The sequence below is a fragment of the Episyrphus balteatus genome, chromosome 2, assembly GCF_945859705.1.
Source record: "Episyrphus balteatus chromosome 2, idEpiBalt1.1, whole genome shotgun sequence".
Taxonomy (NCBI): Eukaryota; Metazoa; Arthropoda; class Insecta; order Diptera; family Syrphidae; genus Episyrphus; species Episyrphus balteatus.
In genome coordinates, this window is record NC_079135.1 from 106676071 (window position 1) to 106697604 (window position 21534).

General features: G+C 30.6%; 1 protein-coding gene across 2 annotated transcripts in view; it reads left to right on the forward strand.

The window, feature by feature from the left end:
• Positions 1 to 21534, forward strand: part of LOC129908920 (sorting nexin-27) — a 32183-nt gene that overhangs the window by 7160 nt on the left and 3489 nt on the right. The window contains exons 1-4 of one of the 2 annotated variants that reach the window (XM_055985755.1): positions 15891 to 16700; positions 20532 to 20634; positions 20708 to 20790; positions 20855 to 21500. In XM_055985755.1, the coding sequence (XP_055841730.1) occupies positions 16621 to 16700; positions 20532 to 20634; positions 20708 to 20790; positions 20855 to 21500 (912 nt within the window). In that variant the 5' untranslated portion in view covers positions 15891 to 16620. Of the gene's footprint in view, positions 1 to 15890; positions 16701 to 20531; positions 20635 to 20707; positions 20791 to 20854; positions 21501 to 21534 lie in introns of those variants that run through there. The other variant, XM_055985754.1, reaches the window with a different exon arrangement.

Below are 21534 nucleotides of genomic sequence, written 5' to 3' on the forward strand. Positions count from 1 at the left end.
TAGAGTGTTCTTTTGTTATTATAGGCCGCAACAGTGGTAATCATAATGTTTTTTATTTGCATAAAAAAAGCAATAATAAACCTAAAAGTTAAGTTTACCAGAAAACTGATGTGTTTTATGATACTTGGGAAAACCTGCACCAAAGTCTTTTGCTTTATTTAAAAAAGCAAGCAATAAAAAACAATTTTTTTGTTTAAGAGAATAATTATTTCCAATGTTATCTACATCAAATATTTGGGCCAAATTAGGGCAGTTAACTTTGAAAAAAAAAAAAATGGAAATTATGATATAGAATGGTTATACTTTAATCTATAATAAAATAACATTTGCACTGATATTTTGAATGATATTTCTATATTTATGACAGTTTATTTGATCAAAACCAAACAACTGCGTTACTTTACTGCAAATTTCAGTTTTATTTGTAAAATCATATAACTAAGCTCTCTGATATTCCTATTTGAAACTATAGGAACAACATAAGTCTCCTATGAAGTTAAATCACAGAAAAATTAATTTCAATTAAATGTTTTTTTTTTTATCAAAAATCTGCTTGAAATCTTTAAATACCACTGCGTTACCAAGATAAACCACAATGTTACCGTGATTTGCAAACAATTCAATCCAAATTTGGGTTTCAAACTTGTAAATGTAAATAATGTTAATATTATATCTCAATATAGTTTTTCTACTACTTTGTACTTTTTCTTCAAGAAAAATGAAATTCAACCAAACGGACAACTTTTTAAGCACTAAATAGTATTTTGGCCAATTAAAGTATCCTCTTTGATATTCTATGCATGTTAGAGACCGTTTTTTTTTCTAGATTTTATTGTGAATACAAAGTCTGTGTCCTGGGTCCTACCTAAAACATAAATATGTACATATTTATAATTTTTTTAAATATTAGTGTAAAAAACACAGTTTAAGGGCCAGTTTGTTCACAGTCGATTATCTTTTAATCAAGGATTATTCCATATAAAAATCCTTGATTAAAACATAATCGAGTGTCAATAAACCGGCCCTAAGAGTACCCATTTAAGAATCGGGTTAAAAATGTTGAAATGTGTCTGTTTACTGCAGTACCCAAATAGACCCATTAATTGAAGAAGCTTTTGCAAGATCATTGGCTTCGTTTAATTAGTTTCTCGTGAAACTTCTAGGAAATCAGCGCTTAAGAGCCAACAATTTTCAAGAAAAAAAAAAAAATTCGTTCTTCAACGATATAAACTGGATAACATGGATATGTTGTCTCCGTTATTTTCGAATGGCCGAAAACTAATTTATATTTGTGATTTTACAAATTTTTTCGAGAGCAAAATTTTTTTTAAGAAAGGGCGCCGCGTAAAACCTTGTCCAGGAGTGCCGCTGGTGCTTAAACCGGCACTGCAGCTCAGCAAAATAATGCGGCGCGCGGTCTTTTAATGGAATTAACATATATTTTCCATTTTACAGAATGAATGCTAGTTGCTTGCTGCTGCTGCTATTTTAGTAAATGAGCAAACAATAGAAGAGATAACCCCACAAATTGGTAGATGGGGGACGACCGACGACGACTGATTCATTGTTTGTCGTTTGCCATTTGCCTTAAGTTCGTTCGGCGGCGTTCAACGTTGTGTGTGATAAGAGATTTTGATATGTGGGGCGGGATTGTGTTTACCCTGATACGACCGACGACGACGACGACGGAATTAGATTCTTCCAACTACCAACAAAATTGAGAAGAAGTGTGTGGAAGAATAATTGGGAGGCAAAAAGAAGAGGAAGAAGACTTGTGTTTCTTTACAGCTGACCTCTTGACATAGACAAGAGAGTCAACTAATGAGGTGCTCAATTAAAATTTAATTAAGGGCGATATGGAGGAAACTTATACTCATACTATGCTCTCGTCGTTGTTGATGTTGACGTCGTCGTCGTGGACGTGGTCTTCGTTTCCCAGTTCTCACAATGTGATGTAGTATTTGCTACTACTGTCTGTTTGGGTGTCTGGGGAAACTAAACTAACTAAAAAGCGTCTTCTTTTTTACATCATTTTTGTTTTTGTTTGATTGAAGAATTAAAAAAGAAGGTTCTTCTTAAGATACCTTCAAACATTCAAATGCTAAATGATAGCAAATCTAATTGTTGATTTTTTTAATTAGCGGTTTTTGTTGTTGTGTTAGATTTGAAAAATAAATCTATTTACAGACATCGATGATGAATAGGAAACCAGTAGCTGGAAATGTTTACCAAGCAGTCAAAGTCTCGTATTTGAATTTGTACAGGTTTTTTCAATTCAAATTGACGAATTATAGAATTTTTATAAACTAGTAATAAAATGAGTCATTGCGATGACTCTGAAATGAATGACGTCAAAATCTTTTTAATAGGTGTTATGTTGTTTGATCGTCCACAAAAAATGCTATCAACGATTTGGCGATTACGATAACACTCGTTGACAAGGTGAAGATAATGTTTTTGATGAGGTCAGAGATTCAACGCATTGATCGATATCCCTAGTATTGCTCGAATCCTAGCTTAAGGTTTTTTGAATTAATAGCAAGTTCAGTTTTTGAGAGCACTCAGCGATTTGGTCAACCCGAACAAATTTGTTTTCGTATGGTCGCATTAAATGTAGTAAGTGACTTCCTACCGTACTCAACCCGAACGTTTGCTTGAAACTGCATTGAACTGGGCCCCTATTGCGTTAAACGATTTATCGTTTGTAAAACGATATTTGTATTGAATTAATGAGTTCCTTTAGCTATCGTTCTGAGTTTTTTTTGGAATACATGTATTTATTTTCTCTTTTAAAGTTTTAACAAGTTTTCTTTATTTTAATGTTTACCAATGATAAAAGTTATTCGAGCATTAAAAAAAATAGAATTTTTCAATTTTTTTCGTTTTTGTATCTCATAATCGCTCTTTGTCGTTACTTTCGTTTCTCTGGGTTTCGTTTTTTCTGCCGTTGGTTTCGTAATACACAATCAGGCCTCTGCTAACGAAATGTTAGATGCGATTTTGGCTACAAAGGTTGTAGTAGTAGTAGTAGTCGCGTCGTAAGTTCCTTGTTTTGTTGTGGGTTTGTAAGTTAGGAACAAACTTTGCTCACTGTATCCTATGAAGTGGCAGTTGGATAAATCGTGACGAGATTATTTATGGATCCAAGACGAGACAACTTGAAACTGTCGTACCGATTGAAATGTTGGTATCATTTTATTTCAATCGTTTCACGAAACAGGTGAGGGATATAGTGAGGCTCTTTGGCCAGAACCTTAGCTTGATCGAAATGGATCCAATGGTGTTCATCTGGATGATCACATATGGCAGACTTTTCCCTTTATTTTTTGCTTACAGCGCTGATGTGCTCTTTTAGACGTGTAGTAATGCTCTCCGATATATCCACAACTGCATAGTGCCGCACAAACTACGGATGTTTCGATAGAAAATTGATCTTTGGGTGATAGAAGATAGCCTATCATCTTTGTGGGTGGAACAAAAATAGATTTCACATTAGATTTTGTCAACTCGCATTTGCACGACAGGAATCACTTTCCGTGGCATCATGTAAAAGTGTCATAATGCAAAATGGCTTCCATTTCTACTAATAAATAAGTTCTCATTGCGCCAATAATGCATATAAAGGGTAAGCTCCGAGTCTCTTTCTACGAGTCAGGGAGGCATTATGAAATTACAGTTAAAGGTGCGTTTGTATGGAACTTTTACTACAAAATAATTGCATGAACGTACAAAACGTTTGCATTGAATGTTAGAGCGTACCAAAAACAATTACAACAACAACAGCTGCACGGGTCAGATCTTACCGAACTGATAAACTAAAGACCAATTATTTAGTGCTGTTATAGATCAGAGTAAGTTGTTGATCCTGCAAATGATCACTAATTTCAATCTAGTAAATAAAGAAGCGGTTTTTCAGTAAGAAATAAATCATAAATGTTCAATCAACGCATATAATTCAAAATAATTTTTTTCAGTTAATCCAGAGTCAACACATACAAATTGGTTAGTTAACTTGAACTTTGATTGCACACTTAAAAACCTTACCCTGAAACGAAACATCAACATGTCACAGAGGTAAAACATACATGCCGAGCTAGAACATAAGCTACTCTACTTAAATAACTTTCGTATCAGCAAATAACTATTACTACTTTCAAATCAAATTGCTGAAGCTCACATCAAGTCTTCTCATTAAGATTTAAGAAATTCTCCTTATTAAGATCCCTGTCGAAGGAGGGCAGTTCTCGAAGTAAGTATTTAACAATAAAGCTGTAATTTTTGCCATCCAGTTTCTTTGGATTTAGCGATTTGATGTTTTTTTTTGTTATGAATTGTAAAGTCTTGTTGCAGCAGTTTTAGTTTTACTAGATCTTGGTTTCGAAATTTTGTTTCTGGTCGATTGTGATCAGCTCCTTTTTCAATAAAAATATTATTTATTTATTACAATAAGAAATCAGTTCTACGAAACATTTCTGGACTTAAATCATCGACGACATTAAAGTTTCAACTGTTGTTTTTGTCGACTTGAACGAAGTAATAAGATTTCTTAATGTTCGTCCAGGCTTTGTCGGATTAGTATGAATAAAATTGATTGATTCGTTACAAGACGATACATCCTAAAATCTCGCCGATTAATTGAGAATTTTTAAAGAGCAATCTTTGAATATACATAAATCAACTATATTCTTTCTTAATCCGCACAAGTATCTCAATAAATTTCTCTCCTAACTCATACAATCATTTAATCTCAACATAAATCAATAAATGGTTCTTAATCATTTCCAAATGTCTGTTTTCTACATCCTTGATATGTACATAAGTCCCATGTTAGTCATATCCCTTTTTTAAAAGAAAGTTAAACAAAACAATTGAAAAGAAAACAAAAAGTGGACTTTACTACCAAAACCAAACCAAAACGTAGTTGTACCCTTTTTTTCTTTCCCCAAAAAAAAAAAAAAAAACATTAAAAAAAGGACATGATACTTGGAAAAAGCTTTTTTAACTTTTAACACTTCAAAAGACATGAAGAATTCCTTCAAGAAGAGTTCTCAAAAGAGTTATAACAAGTTTATTCACAAAATGTAACTTAATCAACCCTTTTAAAAGGGATTCTTTGTGCGCTGCTTGTGGCTTATAAAGTTAAGTTATTTTGTTAAAAAGGTACATATATAAACCTAAAATAACCCCCTCCTTTATTTACTAAAAACCAACTGAAAGATGTCCTTTTCCCTGTGAGTTTTTGCCAATTTTGGCAAAAATATGTTGATGCACACAAGCCGGTACGGTACCGATTTCTTCCAGCAGGACAATAATTCAGTTTTCTAATTTTACCCTTAGAATGTCACAAAGTCAAACAACCACAAAACAGCAACTGCCTTTTAAGTTGGTTTCCCTTATATTCATGTTTTGTGCAAAAAAAAGGTGGTAACTGTTGTGTTGTTACCCGCTTCTGCTCCTCCAATACTTGTTCAAGTTCAAGCCTTTTTGGAAATTTTACCAAAATTTGCATATTTTTCTTTTTTTATTTTCGTTTAATTTACTTTTGTGTCATCATTGTCATCATAATATCAAAGGGAAAATTCTGTTGTAGCCTATGTGGAAAACCGATAGCCGTTGTTATTACGTTGTGTTTACATGGTTGCTTGGGGCGAGAGGGAGGCTCTGAGTTTTGTACAAAGTAGACATATTAAACGGGGATTATCCGTCTTTGACTGACATCGAACTCGCCCAAAAGAACAACATTAAATTTTAATTCCATTAAACAAACAACAAAACAAATTTTCTGAAGTTCGACGAGGATGACGACGAATTTGCTCCCCCTTAAGTTAAATAAGCTTACTCTCTATTTTTATACTTTATGCATACACTTGTGTACAAAACGGATGAACCTAAGGCAATAGTCTTAATTTAAATAAATCAATGAACCATGGGTAGAGAGTAGTAGCTTAATAGAAAAGTGACGTCATGAAATGAGGTTAGGAGAATAGTTTTTTTTTTGCTCTTGTACTAAATCCAATAAGCCTCATGCCCGACAAGTAAAATAATAATCCAATAAGTCTTCATATTTTATTATTATTATTTTATTTAGAGAATGTTGGTTTCTTACAACGAGTATATGATTAGGTCTATTTCTATAGCAACAGCAAGCAACAGTGCTCAGTATAGCGGAGGAAACAAAAATGTAAAAACTACCCTTAGTCATGTATGGGTCTGTTGTGCGCCCGCCACCCCAAACCACCCAACATTAACTATAAAAGAAAAATAATAAACCTACATCATCGGTTTGGCAGCAATAGCACGGGCACGAGTACCTACTTGATACGAGTACTAGAGCACGAGTATCTAGACGTGTCGGTCGGACAGTGGGACTGAATACATTTCTAACTGGATTTAATTAAACCTTAATTTAATCATTTGGGAATAAAATTTAATTTCATCATTATATGTAATATTAATAATTTTTTGATGCAGGTATGGGAAAGGATATGGACATTTGTAAATGTCATGACTCATGATAGTGCACAAAATTGGAAGAAGAGCTATTTTAGAATGGCTTTAATTAAGTTCTAGCTTTCAACATTTTTATAAATTTCAAATTTGCGTAAGTTTACAACAATTTCAATGGCTTTTGCCTAGTTTTGAAAAATGTTTTTGTGTGTTGTAACTTTGAATAGTACCTAATTTTTATTTTCTTAATTTTTGTTTGCCAAAAACTCACTGCATAACGATATGCAACCACCTGACTTAGCACCATGCGATTTCTGGCTATTCGATTAACTTGATATTTTTTTTTTGAGTCGATATAGGAGTAACAAATCAAAACGAAGAAATAAATGAAAGCCAAACCATTAAAGTACTTTTTGGAAAGTTTTGAGAATTAGCAAAAACATAGGTGTATGTATTGCATCCGATCACACGGAGAAAAATGATCAGTTAAAAACAACGTAAAACTCATGTAAAATTAACAGAGAAGATTGTTAATATAGCACCTGCAAACTAACTCCAGTTAAAATTACACGAATCGACTCGGTTATTCAAAAATGTTTAACTTACCCACTTTCTCTTTACTAAAATCTTAACCGAGTTTCTTGATCAATATAAACAAGTTGATCGGTTAAAATAACCTTCTAAAATGGTAATTTTAAACAATTTAACTTAACCGAGGTGACTACGTTGATTTTAGCAACGAAAACTACGTAGTTTTTAACCAAGACTACGTTATTTTTAACACATTTTTTTTTAACCCATCGAAAAAACTTCTCGGTAGGCCCATTATTTGGATAAAATAGATTTAAAAGAACATATTAAGATTTTTTAATAAAAAAGTAGCAAATAAAAATTTAAAAATAATTGTTTCCATACCTCATTTGAGAGTTAATTAACGATATGAATCATGGCTAAATTCGCCAACATAACAAAAGCCTTATCTACGCCCACGCTCTATAGAAGAGAAAGATAAAATAAATTTAAAATATTTTGTAAAAACTGCGTTTTATAAGAGTACAAACTGCGTTTGTAAGAAAAACTAATTTTTGTCCAAATAAAAAAAAAAATATTTTTTTAAACTATTGCTCTGAGAAATAAAAACTGAGTTAAAATATTTAGAGTAGCACATAATCTACACAAGCTTTGAAAATTGTTTTACGATAACGTCGACCATAAACTATATTTTCGATATATACCACTCTTAAGCGCACTACCTTCATACCGATATTTTTCGAGCTAAGTACAAAAATTCGCAATTTTTTTTGGTTTTGACCAAATACATTTTTTTTAATGATAGCTTTAACAAAAAAAAAAAACGCTTTTTGGAAGAGTACATTATCTACACCGAAAAAAAAATTTGATAATATCAGCTATCAAATTAATATTTTTGAGTGACAAAAGTCGTCCAACAATTAAAATATCAATTTGGATATTTTATCATATCATTTTGACATTTTTTTAAGTTTAAGTGGATAGTTAAAATTTCACTTTGACAATTAAAATATCAATGTTGACTAGATTTTACGTTTTAGTTTATTATAAGTAAACCTATTTCTTTCTTTTTCTTTTTTGTTATTTTTATTATTTTAAGTATTTTCTTTGTTTTTTCAAAACATTACTGAAACTGAATATTCTTTACAAAATTGTGGTGATATTATTTTTTCTATTATAGGTGATTTAATTGTTTTGTTATTTTCTCCCAAACTATGTGAAGTAAAATCTTATTGCCGATCAAATTTTGTCAGTAAATCATACATTTTACTTCGAAAAAACACAAAGCGCCTTTAAATTAGTACACATTAAGAATTTTTATTTAATATTTTTCAATAATTTGGTATGAGAAATTGATATGAAAAAATGATAATAAAATATCAAAAAAAAAATTTCCAAAATGTCACATTTAAATATCATCCTGATAATAAAAATATTGTTTTAATATTTTAAATATCATAAAACACATTTTATATAGCATTTTTTGCTGATATTTAAAAAATGTTAATTTGATATTTAAAAAATGTTAAATTGATATTGGTTTTTTTTCGGTGATACACGTTTTAGAAATGCAACTTTTCGATAGGACTCACCGTTTTAGTGTAATATGCCAAAGAACTGTTATTTTCGACATTTGACACATTTTAAAATCGCGATTACTCTTAAACAAGAATTAAAAAACCTACAAGTCTTCCAAATGCTTTTAAAGAAATATATGAAAAATCTACATTTTCGACATTTAAATATTAATAACTGTTTATGCACACATGAGATTTTCTGCGACTTTTGTCATTTAACTTTATTCGATGTTAAAATGCTCTGCACCTATTTTCATCCCTGTGCGAATGATTTTTGGGTTGAATGTCTTATTTCAACGCACTATACAGAAATCATGATTTAGTATTTTCCTGTTTTTTTTGAACTCGAATCCAAAATCATATTTTTTCTACCCCACAGGCTTCCTATGTGTTCAGGGGTGAAATCGGCTAACGCGATAGTTGATAAACAAATTGGACAATTTTTGGAACAAAATGATCGTTTTTTGACTTTCAACTATCGACTATCGCGTTAGCAACATAGTGCAACACCTGGGTCTAAGAGAAAAAATTACACTATGAAATACCCCAGATACTGTTCCAAACTTTTGAAAATGGTGTAAATAAGTTTATGTGTTTCTTCTAATTCTTTACATATCAACTCAACTTATAACTTAATTTAATTGGAACAAATTAATTTTGAAAGTCCTTCTTTTGGGAAGATTGTTATTTTCTATTTAGGTATTTGTTTTATTGTTTATCTTGTATCCCTGTGATGAATTGTCCTTTGATGACCTGATCTTTATGGCTTGTCCAAAGATGTGCAGTGAATAAAGGTCAGGTAAATCAATGCTTTATTCAGACATTACATTCTGAATGTTAACATTTATAATAATGTAGTTGAATTTGTTATTAGAAGAGGTTTGTGTATTTTCATACTTGCATGCAGCTGCTTGTGTAATCAATTTATATTGAGGAATTTGAATGAACAACAACAACTTGTGTGTGTTACCACCAAGTTCATAGGCTGGAGTTATAGCTATTTCACGGGGACCAACCCGATTATCAGACTCCTTTCAGTGGTGCTAAGTCTAAGAATTTGCTTTATAGAACTTTAAGCACTTGTTGAGAGTGTGTTTGTCGGAGATTTTGAAACAACAAAAAGAATTCGTTTTGCAAGGAAATTTTTTATTGTATTACTTCTTTTTTTCCAGAAAACAAAGACCTGCATTTTTAATAAAACAAAATTGTTCAATTGTTGAATTTCGTTTGTAAAAAAAAAATTGTCATCGATTAATAAGCGTTTTGTTATTCAGATCGAATGATATCATATTATAAACATGAATTGAAAAATTGTCCTTACTCATTTTCCTGATCGCTATACCAGAAAGTTTCTCCAGCTCCAGAATTGAGAATTGATTGGTTTCCATTTTTAAATCCTCAATGAACAGCTGAAAATTTAGAAATTCGCTACCAACATTTTGGTTTTAAAAAAAATTATTTTTTAAGTTGTACTTTGGAACAAAACAAGTTGTATTTAAATTTTACCATATAACTACTCACATTAGTCCTATAGTACGTCGAGCGAAAAATTGTGTCAAATGACGTGAAATAGGTTTTTTTACATTTTTTTTTTTTTTTGGTAAATATGCTCATGTCAACCCCAACAGGGTCTCAAATATTTAATGAAAATTCTATGACTATAATAAAGTGCCGAGGGAATTCTGATGAAATGCAAGAAAAACCTTTAAAGGCTGCACAACGATGAACAAAAACAAAAAATGGAAGAAAATAAACATTCAACAAAGTGAATCATCTGAAATACTCTTGTACATAAGAATAAAAGTTTGATCTCTGACATAAGTTTGCTGAAGGTAAATTGAATTTTGAGGCAAAATAAAATGAGTTCAAGGCGGGTGCATCGGTTGAAAAAAAAAACAAGAAAAAAAAAATTCACAAGATATAGACAAAAAAAAAAAAATGCTTTGATGGTTATAGTTTTTTTCTGGCTGCAGTATAGAAATGGAATACATACCTACAGGAATATCTTTTTTTATCAAGAAGTAAAAAGGAAGTAGAACATCATTATTTAACTACATAATATATATACTGCAAAATTTTCAGAATCAATGTGAAATGTGTGCGAGCGTTGTTTGAAGAACAAACAAAACTTTAATTAGTTGAAAGTGTTTTATAAATGTCTATGATTTCAGTTGAAAAAGTTAATAAACTTTAATTTAATTGCTTTAATGAGACAGAAGTTTTTAGATCAATGGCATCCCAAGAATAAATGCAACTATTTATCTGTTCATTAATTACACGGTGTTACAAAAATGAGGTTTTAAAATATACGCGGGCGGAGAGCTATTACGTTTTGTAGAGCTAGTCGCACTGAATACGAAACGGTATTTTAAAATCCCCTAACACCCCCAAAATCTGGAGTTAGGGGCAAAAAACGGTTTTTTGGACCTTCACCCATTGAAAAAATTCTAGCTTCGACAATTTTTTACCCATTTTCGATTTTTTTACAGTTTCTGATAGAAGATAAATATACCTTTTTAACAATGTTTAACAATGTATAAAACATGTAACTCGGTTAAACCACTTAGAATTTATAAGATGGCTAAGTTCAAAAATTCAATTTTTGTTGTCATTTGCCCAACTTCGGCATCAATTTAAAGTATATGTTTTCAAAACAACATGCTATTTAAAAAATATATTCTAAAACTATATCTATTTCCCAATTAATCGAGGTATTTTTTATGAAAATCACTTCAAAATTGGCTTAGAAAAAAAAATTGTCGATTTCAACCCAGATACAGAAATTCGAACTTTTATTTATAGAACAAAAATGTTGTTTCGGCACGTAGTAGGATAACTTGGGCGCCAGGATTTGATAACGGGTTTTTGTAGAACAGCTCAATACAAACATTTTTTTCTTTGGGAGGGGGGTCTATCTCTCCCCGTTTAGGTGGGAGGGGCATTTTTCGAAAAAAAAATTATCAAAATAAAAAAAAAATATGAAAAAATAACGCCAACACTTACAGTAAGAAATGATACCATTTCCGAAAGAAAAAATTGTACATTTGATTTTAATTTTTAAATCAATATAATATAACCAATAGTTTTTGAAATAATCGATTTCAAAGTTAAAAATAGCCGAAAAAAAAATTTTTTAAACTCATTTTATACTATTTTTGTTCAGACTGTGAATTTTAGTAAAAAAATTACTCACACAGAAAACTGCCTCAATTGATTCCTTATCGAACCGTGAAAACTATATGTTTCTATGTCTTCTAGTTTTTGGGAAATTTGAAAAATTATTTTATCAGATTTTTCTTTTTTCGAAATATTTTTTGTTTTTATTTGTTTTTATTTTTCAATTTTCTCAAAAACTAGAAGACATAGAAACATAATAGTTTTCACTGTTCGATAAGGAATTAATTGAGGCAGTTTTCTGTCTAAGTAATTTATTTACTAAAATTCAATTCATGGACAAAAATAGTATAAAATGAGTTTTAAAAGAATTTTGTTCCCCTATTTTTAACTTTGAAATCGATTATTTCAAAAACTATTGGTAATATTATATTGATTTAAAAATTAGAATCAAATGTACAATTTTTCCTTTCGGCAATGGTATCATTTATTACTGTAAGTGTTGCCGTTGTTTTTTAATAATTTTTTTTTATTTTGATATTTTTTTTTTAGAAAAATGCCCCTCCCACCTTAGCGGGGGGAGATAGACCCCCCTCCCAAAGAAAAAAATGTTTGTATTGAGCTCCTCTACAAAAACCCGTTATCAAATCCTGGCGCCCAAGTTATCCTACTACGTGCCGAAACAACATTTTTGTTCTATACCTAAAAGTTCGAATTTCTGTATATGGGTTGATATCGTAAAATTTTTTTTTCTAAGCCAATTTTAAACTTATTTTCATAAAAAATACCTCGTTTGATTTGGAAATAAATATTATTTTAGAATATATTTTTAAAATAGCATGTTGTTGTGAAAATAAATACTTTAATTTGATGTCGAAGTTGGGTAAATGACGAAAAAAATGGAATTTTTGAACTTTGGCAGCTTTTAAATTCTAGGTGGTTTAACCGAGTTACATGTTTTATACATTGTTAAAAAGGTATATTTATCTTCTATCAGAAACTTTTAAAAAAATCGAAAATGGGTAAAAATTTGACGAAGCTAGATTTTTTTCAATGGGTGAAGGTAAAAAAAAAACCGTTTTTTGCCCCTAACTCCAGATTTTGGGGGTGTTAGGGACTTTTTAAATACCGTTTCGTAATCAGTGCGACTAGCTCTACAAAACGTAATAGCTTTCCGCCCGCGTATATTTTAAAACCTCATTTTTGTAACACCGTGTTATTATTATAAGCAAAATTAAGCTTAAATTATAAAATTTTCAAGTCCATCTTGTACACCATACCGAAAATAAATTGAAATTGATCTCATATTCTGAAAAAAAAAAATATTATAAATTTGTATAAACTATACTTAAATTCTTGATAATAATGATATTATGATTTGCTTACATTACACATAAGATTATTTCCAGTTCATTGATCTTTCATCGTTATGTCAACCTCGATCATTCATGACTTTAATAAGATGATTATTCATATGTAACACAACATACATATTTACATAATATATAATGATTGTATGCATGAACGTTTATTAATTATAGAGAGCTTCTGATAAAGTTTAGTAACAGTGTGAAACTGATCCCATGTTAAAGCTTGATAATTGCGTCAAAATATTTATATTTATTTTTAATGTATAAAAACATTATCTTTCCATGCGTCTATCTATGCAAACCAACAAAATAAATGAAAAATACATTTCTGAGTTTCATGAAATTTCTCTTCTATTGAACGAAAATTTAAATAAAAATTGAAATACATACAATTTTTTTTAATTTAACAATTAAAAAGTGGAAAGCCTCAACAAAAGGCCGGTGAAAACTAAAGGACACAGCTCTTCTGATTTTTTTTTAAACATCAAATGAATGTGTAAAAAGTATTGGGTTCTAGTGTTTCTGTAGTAGATCTCTTAGGGGACCTCTACAAAAAGATGTCTGAAGAAGATATCTTTGGTCCAAATTATGAAAAAAAACAACAAAAAATTCATTTTTAGGATAGATGAATGCAGATAATTATCGATGGAATAGTCAAAATCAGAAACCTTGGGTGGAATCGGCTAAAATGATATTTGACTATCATATTTTTTAGTATCAAATTTGATAGTCAACTATTTTCCATCTGAGTAAGGTGATCGTTTTGAGATCATTTTTAATTTTGCTTTACTTGGTATCACTTGGGTTTGACATCTATCAAACGTCAGTAAATTTTAAAATAACCGATGAAGAGTTTCAGTTTTTCACTTCCATAGCTACAATAATTGAGAAGACAATTATTTAAAACGTAAGTTAATATTTTTTAAAACGCTTAAAATAATAACTTATAACTTATCTACCTAGCAAACAAAACTCGAAAAGGATCGCTTAAAAAGAATCCCACAAAATATTGTATAAACTTTCAATTCAGATGGCAAATCCAAAATGTTGAATATACTCAAAAAAGTATCTTATGTTATTCGAAAATTTTGTACGAGTCTATTAAAAACACGAAAAATTTTAATTTGTTCCTCAAGTCTGAGGAACATTTCTATTTTCTATTTCATATTCATTTACTTTATTTTAATTTTGTAGGCTTAAAATAATTGCACAGGCACAAAAATATTCATTTTTCCCAAACAAAGTAAAAGCACCACGAAAACCAAGAAAAAAATATGCTACGAATGTTAAATTGTATCAAATTGACACCTAAATAGGTGTCAGCTGAAAAAGTCAAAAAAATATGATAGTCACTTTTGACTATCATCTTACACGGACGATTTTTCTTGAATTTGACAGTCAACTATCAAAAGTCAGCTTACACGATTCCACCCCTTATTTCAAACCTTTTCCTCACCGATTTTGATAACACCGATTACATACGATTACAACAACAAAGAAAAATCATATTTTTAAAAACTGTGTCTTCACTGAAATAGTCTTTAAAAAAAAAAATGTGAGCTGTTCATGGGTCCTAATACCCTAACAAAAATTTTCATTTTAAATAAAGGTGTATATAGTTTCAAATATACTTACATATGTTGCCTATACAGAAACCAATACCAACTTTGGTTATTGCTCCCTTTAGTAGACCTATGAAATTTAACAATCACATAACCGGCTTAAAAAGCAAAAGAAACATAAAAAACTTAACTTATTATTTTTTGTAAACGGGCTAGTATCCACCCAGTGGCAATGAATGAAAAAGTTTTAATAATCTACAAATTTGCCATTCAAACATTATTAAAAAAATTACAAAACAGCTACATCCGGGCATTATTAAAAAAATTGATCCCAAAAATCAGTTTTCTGGTTGTTTCGCGTTTTTGCTAGTATGTTTCTTTAATACCAGCTTATTTCTTAAACCACCTCAAAGTAAAAATACCAACAAAAAAAATTATATTCACTGAAATTTGAAAAACTGAATTTTTTTTTTTTTTGATTGAAAAAGGTCAAACAAAAATCAAGGTAACTTAAAATAATAATAAAATTAAAAAAAAAAAAAGTAAAAAAAATATTATATAATATTATAATAATATATTAAAATATTTTTGAGGTAGGTAGTCAATATAAAAAAATATTTCAAATAAGAATTGAAGATTTTTCTACAACTTTCAGGTATTTTTTAAAATAGAGTTACTTTTGTCGGACCAAAATTTCAATACCAATTCCGGCCATCTTTCCTCATCACTCATTTGTTGCTAATCACTGGTTAGGTTAACAAGGTTTTTGTTACAGAAACCAAATTGTAATTTTCTTAAAGTTTTTTATGCGTTGAACTCAATTCCAAAGTCAGAAAATCACGTAACGTTTTTGAGACATTCCCGTTAGAAAATCAAAAATGCATTTTTGAAAAGTGTAATTTGGTTTCTGTAACAAAAAAAAAAGTTTAATTTTGTTAACCAGAGTAATTTTTTCAACGTTTGTCTTCCAAAAACGGCTAAAAACCCCAACTATTAAATTTTATTTTGGCTTTTTTATAACCAATTACCTAATAGTATTTGATTGAAATTATTTTATTAAAAACAATAATTACATATAACTGCCCTAAATTCGGCCAATCTTTGATATAATATTTTTAGTCCATCTGTGATAAGACCAATATCTCCAATCGGTCCAATTATTTATGGAAATAAATACCTATTATCAATAAACCAAAACATAATAAAACCTTAAGCATTGTTATAATATCTTTCTTCAATATTGATTAATGTGTGTTTTCATTTTATTATTTCACTTTTTTGGTTACTTTGAACTCCCAATACAAATTGAATACGCACTTGTCAGTATATTTTCTTATCCTTATCGTATTTCAATTTCGACAAAGAAACATATTATTTCTGTGGCACTCAAGTGCAAAGTATTGATAACCCCATTCAAGATCAAAGAAAACCATAGCAGAGCTACTTCGATGGCAGTGGTGGCATTTTCAATATCACAGTCACATCTCTTCGAAGCAAGTATCAGCAAGCTTACCTCCTTCTCCATATACTCGTACTAGTAGAAAGTGAATTGAATGTTTTTCCCCAAAAACAACAAATCAGTATCAAGTAACCAGTTTCTTCTCTCGTCCCGTTTGCCCTTCTTTGTGTTTCTGGTATTGTTGTGGTGTTGTAAGTGGCATTAATTCAAGCTTCAACTTTTGATTTTAATACACCTCTAACCTGTTATTGAAACTAAAGTATGGTGTTGAGGTAGGTGGCGCGTCGTCAAAGAATCTTGCTTAGCCTGGTGTTTTATTGGAATCAACTTGCATTCGTATGTCAAGTGTTACACTAAAAAGTTGTCCCATACAATAAAGTTAATTTTATATTTCATCTTGTGTTATCGCGTTCGTCACGTCCGTCAGTCGCGTTGAGGCGAAACGAAGGATTTTACTCATTTGCGTTTTTAAGAAACAAAGTTGATTGAAGAGAGACACAAATTTCCAAAAGACAGATTACAAGTCAGAATACTAGACATCATATTGGTCTTCTATTATCATGTTGCCCTTCAATTATGTACAATTTATGGGATGTGACAATGGCAGAGAGATAAGTAGCGTTGTTGCGAGATACCAAAGGTAATTACATACAAGTCGTACATACATTTGATGAAGGATTTTTTTGTTTAAGTATTTTTATTCCCATTTCACTGTTAAATTCGTGAACCGTTTTCTTTTTTACTTTTTTTATTTCTTAGATTACTTTTTTTTATTTTTTTAGTAATATTGTTAACTTAAACTAAAAATTTAACAAAAGGACTTCTTTTTTTAAATTTAGCCAGCGCATTATAACCCTTTAGTACTTGAGTCGTTTAACACCAAAATTCCTGCCTTAGAAAAAAGGTAGATAATAAAAACTCTCATTTAGGACCCTTTTGATTTCTTGAGATAGGGTTTTAATTCTTAATTGACCCCTTAGATTGAAGAAATCGCTCTTGGCAAGGGTGATTTTGGCACTGATATCATTGATAATTATGATATCGTTAAGTTATTTGCTGCTTATTTTAGCCTACCCTATTTTCGTACCAACAAATGCACCACTTATGATTTTGTCAATATCAAAACGAAAAGTCGAAGGAACTTGAAATAAATATGCTTGTTCCTGACTTGTGAAAAACGATATCAATAAAATTGCATGATAGTACATTGTCATTTTCGACATCAAAAGCCTTAGATTGTGTTTTACCTAATTTTGAAGAAGCAATCAAGAAGCTGTTCTTAAGGAATAGACGTGTTTATTGTACACTGTTAGGGGTATGCGATCCTTACTTACATTATCATTATAAAGGTGTATTTAAAACCCTTAAATATGATGTGAACGCAGATTTTTAAAATTTGGTTGGTGGTTAATTTTCATATTCTCTGACTACAGGGCAAGGTCGATAATAAAATGCTTTGCCAGTCGTTAATGTTATCTTCTGATATGGATAAATTTATATAGTGAGAGTGAGATAACGCCACCTAGTTTTAACTTCAAAGTTATATATTGCGAAGAATTTTTAGTGCCTGCTTTGCTTCTCTAATTTTTTTCTCAAATGATTCCGAAAGTTTAGATTGCGACATAACAGCACCAAGTACTTGAAAAACTACATCTATTGATTGGTTGAGTCGCAAAGCCTTTGCATGTATTCTACTCCTCTTACGGTTCTCAAAAAATCATTACTTTCGTTTTCAAGACGTTATTATGCAGACCCCATGCCTCACAGTAAGCCTGAAGTTTGTTTATTTGGAGTTATAGAGTAAAAAGATTCTCTTCTAGTAACACCAAGTCTTCAGTGTAAAGAAGTACCTTTGTTTAATGACCAGTGATTCTAACCCCACTAGGAAGAATGTCAGATATTAAATCAATGTACAGTAGGTGGCCATATGATTATGACCGATGCAATTTTTCACTAATTTGTAACTAACTCTTTAACTTTATAGCTAAAAAATAATTTACTTTTATTTTATCTGTACAGAAATTATTATTACAGGTGTGTAAAACATTATGCCACTACTTAATTTAAAAAAAAAAAAGAATTAAAGTCAAAAAAGTTGATGACAATAGAGGAAACCACCTTTTTTTGAATATTTCGTGTGTTTTCCTCTTGTTGCAAAGCCTTTATTCTGTCTGGAACTTTTTTTTTACATGAATGAGTTGTTGCTCCGTGCTTGTGCCGATCCAGCCACCCAGCACAAGGTTTTTCCACCAGTTGGTTTAAGGTTTTCTGCAGCTTTTCGCCTAAGAATCCCCCAAGTGCGTTATTTGCGGAATTCAGCCCCGGAAAATTACCAAGCTTGTTTATTCTTTAATTTTCCTTACTTAACCCCTGGCTTCTTAGTGGTTTCAGAATGAAACCATCTATTAATTATTTTTGAAGTGAAAACTTCTTTAGTATCGTTGTGAATTTAAACAAGATGAAACGAAAAAGCGACATTAAAAATCAATTGATTATAACTTTTTTATTTTAATAGATAAATAAATGAAATTTATACTGTAAAAAGGTAAATAAATAAACTATAATTTTGCAAAATTTCAATTAATTTCATATTCAATTTCGACATAGTTGGCTAAAAAAAATCTTACTTTTTTTGTAGGCATGGTAGAAATATGATTGATACGTCATATAAAAGGTTAAAGGTGATCTGATAATATAAAGAAAAAGTTAGATTTTTTCGATTTTTTTTTTTCCAAGAAAAATGATTTTTTAAGGTTTCACTTCTACTACCCACATGATTTTTTTTTTTTATTTTTTGTTGCAATAATCAAAATTTTAAAATTAGTGCATGAGCTATTGCTTTATGGAGTACCACGACCAACAAAAAATTTAATATCTGTATAAAAGTTAATATTCAGTTAAAAAAATAGAGGATTTATGATTGTTTTCTCAATTTTTCAAGTAGCCTTAAACTTAGAGCTACAAAATTAAAGAACGATAACACTGAAAGGGAATGATTATAATGGTTCTTCAATCTATGGAATATGTGCTTTTAATCCGAAAGTTTGCTTTTCCAATGTAAATACTAGTTTAATAAGACTTTTTGGTAAAACACATTGGTTTTTACGTGCATTTCTATCTTTTAGTTTTTTTTTCCTTAAAAATGGACTTCAACTTTTGTACTCTCAACTCAAAACATTCCTTATACATTTTTAATATTAGTACAATCATTATTTTTTCGTTTTGGTGTGTAATTAGAAAATACCAAAACTTTTTCTCAAGATTTTTGTAATTTTTTCATGAAAAAAATAAAAAAAAAAATTTACTTCGAGAACAAAGGGTTAAAAAGAACGTGACTCTCCTAGCGTAATGGCAGAAAGCCCGCCGTGCAAGAATATAGGAGCTTCTAGCCCCGTGAAAACGTGAAATCAATAATTTCTCAAGCCCATTTTTGTTTTGGTCCTGCCTTTGGTATTTTTCTGATCTTAAAAAAGGCCTAATTCTTGCCCTGGGATCACAGAACAACCCATCATTGATTGGGGACTAATTTTTCGAATTCTAAATTCACTTGACATGCAATTTAAATTAATTTATACAAATGTAAACGATATGGATTAAATTCATGTTAAACTTAAAACTCATTGCTATAAATAAATTAAGTACTTTTTATGCTAAGTTAAATCATCCATTACAATACAACTTGGTATTTAAGTCTTAACTCTTACATCAATAAAAAACTCAAAGCTCAAATCTCTTTTTTTGTTTTGTTTTATTGTGTTTCTATTTTTATATCCTAGAACAAGCACAATGCATACACTTCTTTTTTATATCATGCAATTCCCAATGCAGCTTATTAACTTTAACATAGACTACAAGTAACTTAATAATGTTCCGCACTCATGTTTCACTCGAAACGAAATGTAATAGGGTGGTAAGTAGGTAGGTAGGAATAAGTTTGTTGCAATTTTCTTCATGAACGAGGGGTTCATTGGCCACATTTCCATACAATAACATTCTTTCAAAGTTTGTTTTTTATTTTATTTTTGTTTTACATTTTTTTTCAAACGAGCCTTAATAATATCCTTCGAAAAAACAAAACCGTCACACGAGACGACTTACACTTAAGAGAAAAAAAAACAACCCGTATCCTGATTATATTGCCTCTCCCCCTACAATATTGAGTTTCTAGGTTGGGTGCTACTTCTTGGTTGCTGCACGTTATGGAAACCTGCGCACCTTCTAACATTGTTCTTGTATTATAATCTAGAACCGTCATCTTCTTTGATGCACAGTTTTTTTTTTTTTATTATTTCCGTATAAATGTCTAAGTATCCTTGAATCCTCTTGCATCTTCGTTGTTGTCCTTGTTTTCATATGCAGGTCCCTTTTAATACTGAGCAAAGTATTCTTTTATAAAAATTTAAACTTAATTTTCCACCTTTTTTCTTTCGAATGGAAGATTTTTTCATTATTTTCTCTCTTTTTATTCTAGAAATGGAGTCAGCGTTGAAGGAGCCACTCACAAACAAGTTGTTGACTTAATAAAATCTGGCGGAGACTGTTTAACACTTACTGTTATATCAGTTACACAACAAGTATTTTATTTTAATTAACAAAATAATAAAAATTGAAATAAAAATAATTTCTTTTTTCTTTGTATCTTATCAGGAAGCAGAAAGACTGGAACCGCAAGAAGACCAAAGTGGTTATTCATACATCGACTACTCTGAAAAGCGATCATTGCCAATAAGGTCAGTTGAACAAACTTTTTATCACAGAAATTTTTTGATAAAAGATTTACTTTTTCTTTTGTAGTATCCCCGACTATAACATTATAAATCGAAATGGCGAACGTTATATTGTCTTCAATATTCACATGGCTGGTCGCCAATTATGCTCGAGACGATATCGTGAATTTTCCAATCTCCATGCGATACTACGAAAAGAATTCGTAGGCTTTAATTTTCCAAAGCTGCCAGGCAAATGGCCATTCCAATTGAGCGAACAACAACTAGACAGTCGTCGTCGTGGTCTCGAACAATATCTCGAAAAAGTATGTGCAGTTCGTGTGATAGCCGAAAGTGATGCAGTACAAGATTTTCTTACCGATTCGGAAGATGATTTATCGGCATCACCTGTTGACATTAAAGTAATGCTACCCCACCATGAAGTTGTAACAGTGTCGGTAAAGAAATCAGCAAATGCACAGTTGGTTTGGGAAGTTCTAGTTCAGAGAGCGAATCTCACTTCATATACTCAGCAATATTTCTATTTATTCGAAATAGTCGAGTATAATTTTGAAAGAAAGCTACAGCCGCATGAAGTGCCACATCAGCTGTATGTTCAGAATTATAGTACTGCGTCGAGTACGTGTTTGTGTGTTCGACGATGGTTATTTTCTATAACTAAGGAATTGTCCCTACCGGATGGTGAACAGGCGGCAAAATTTATATTTTATCAGGTTTGAAGATGAGATTATTATTGAAAATTATGAT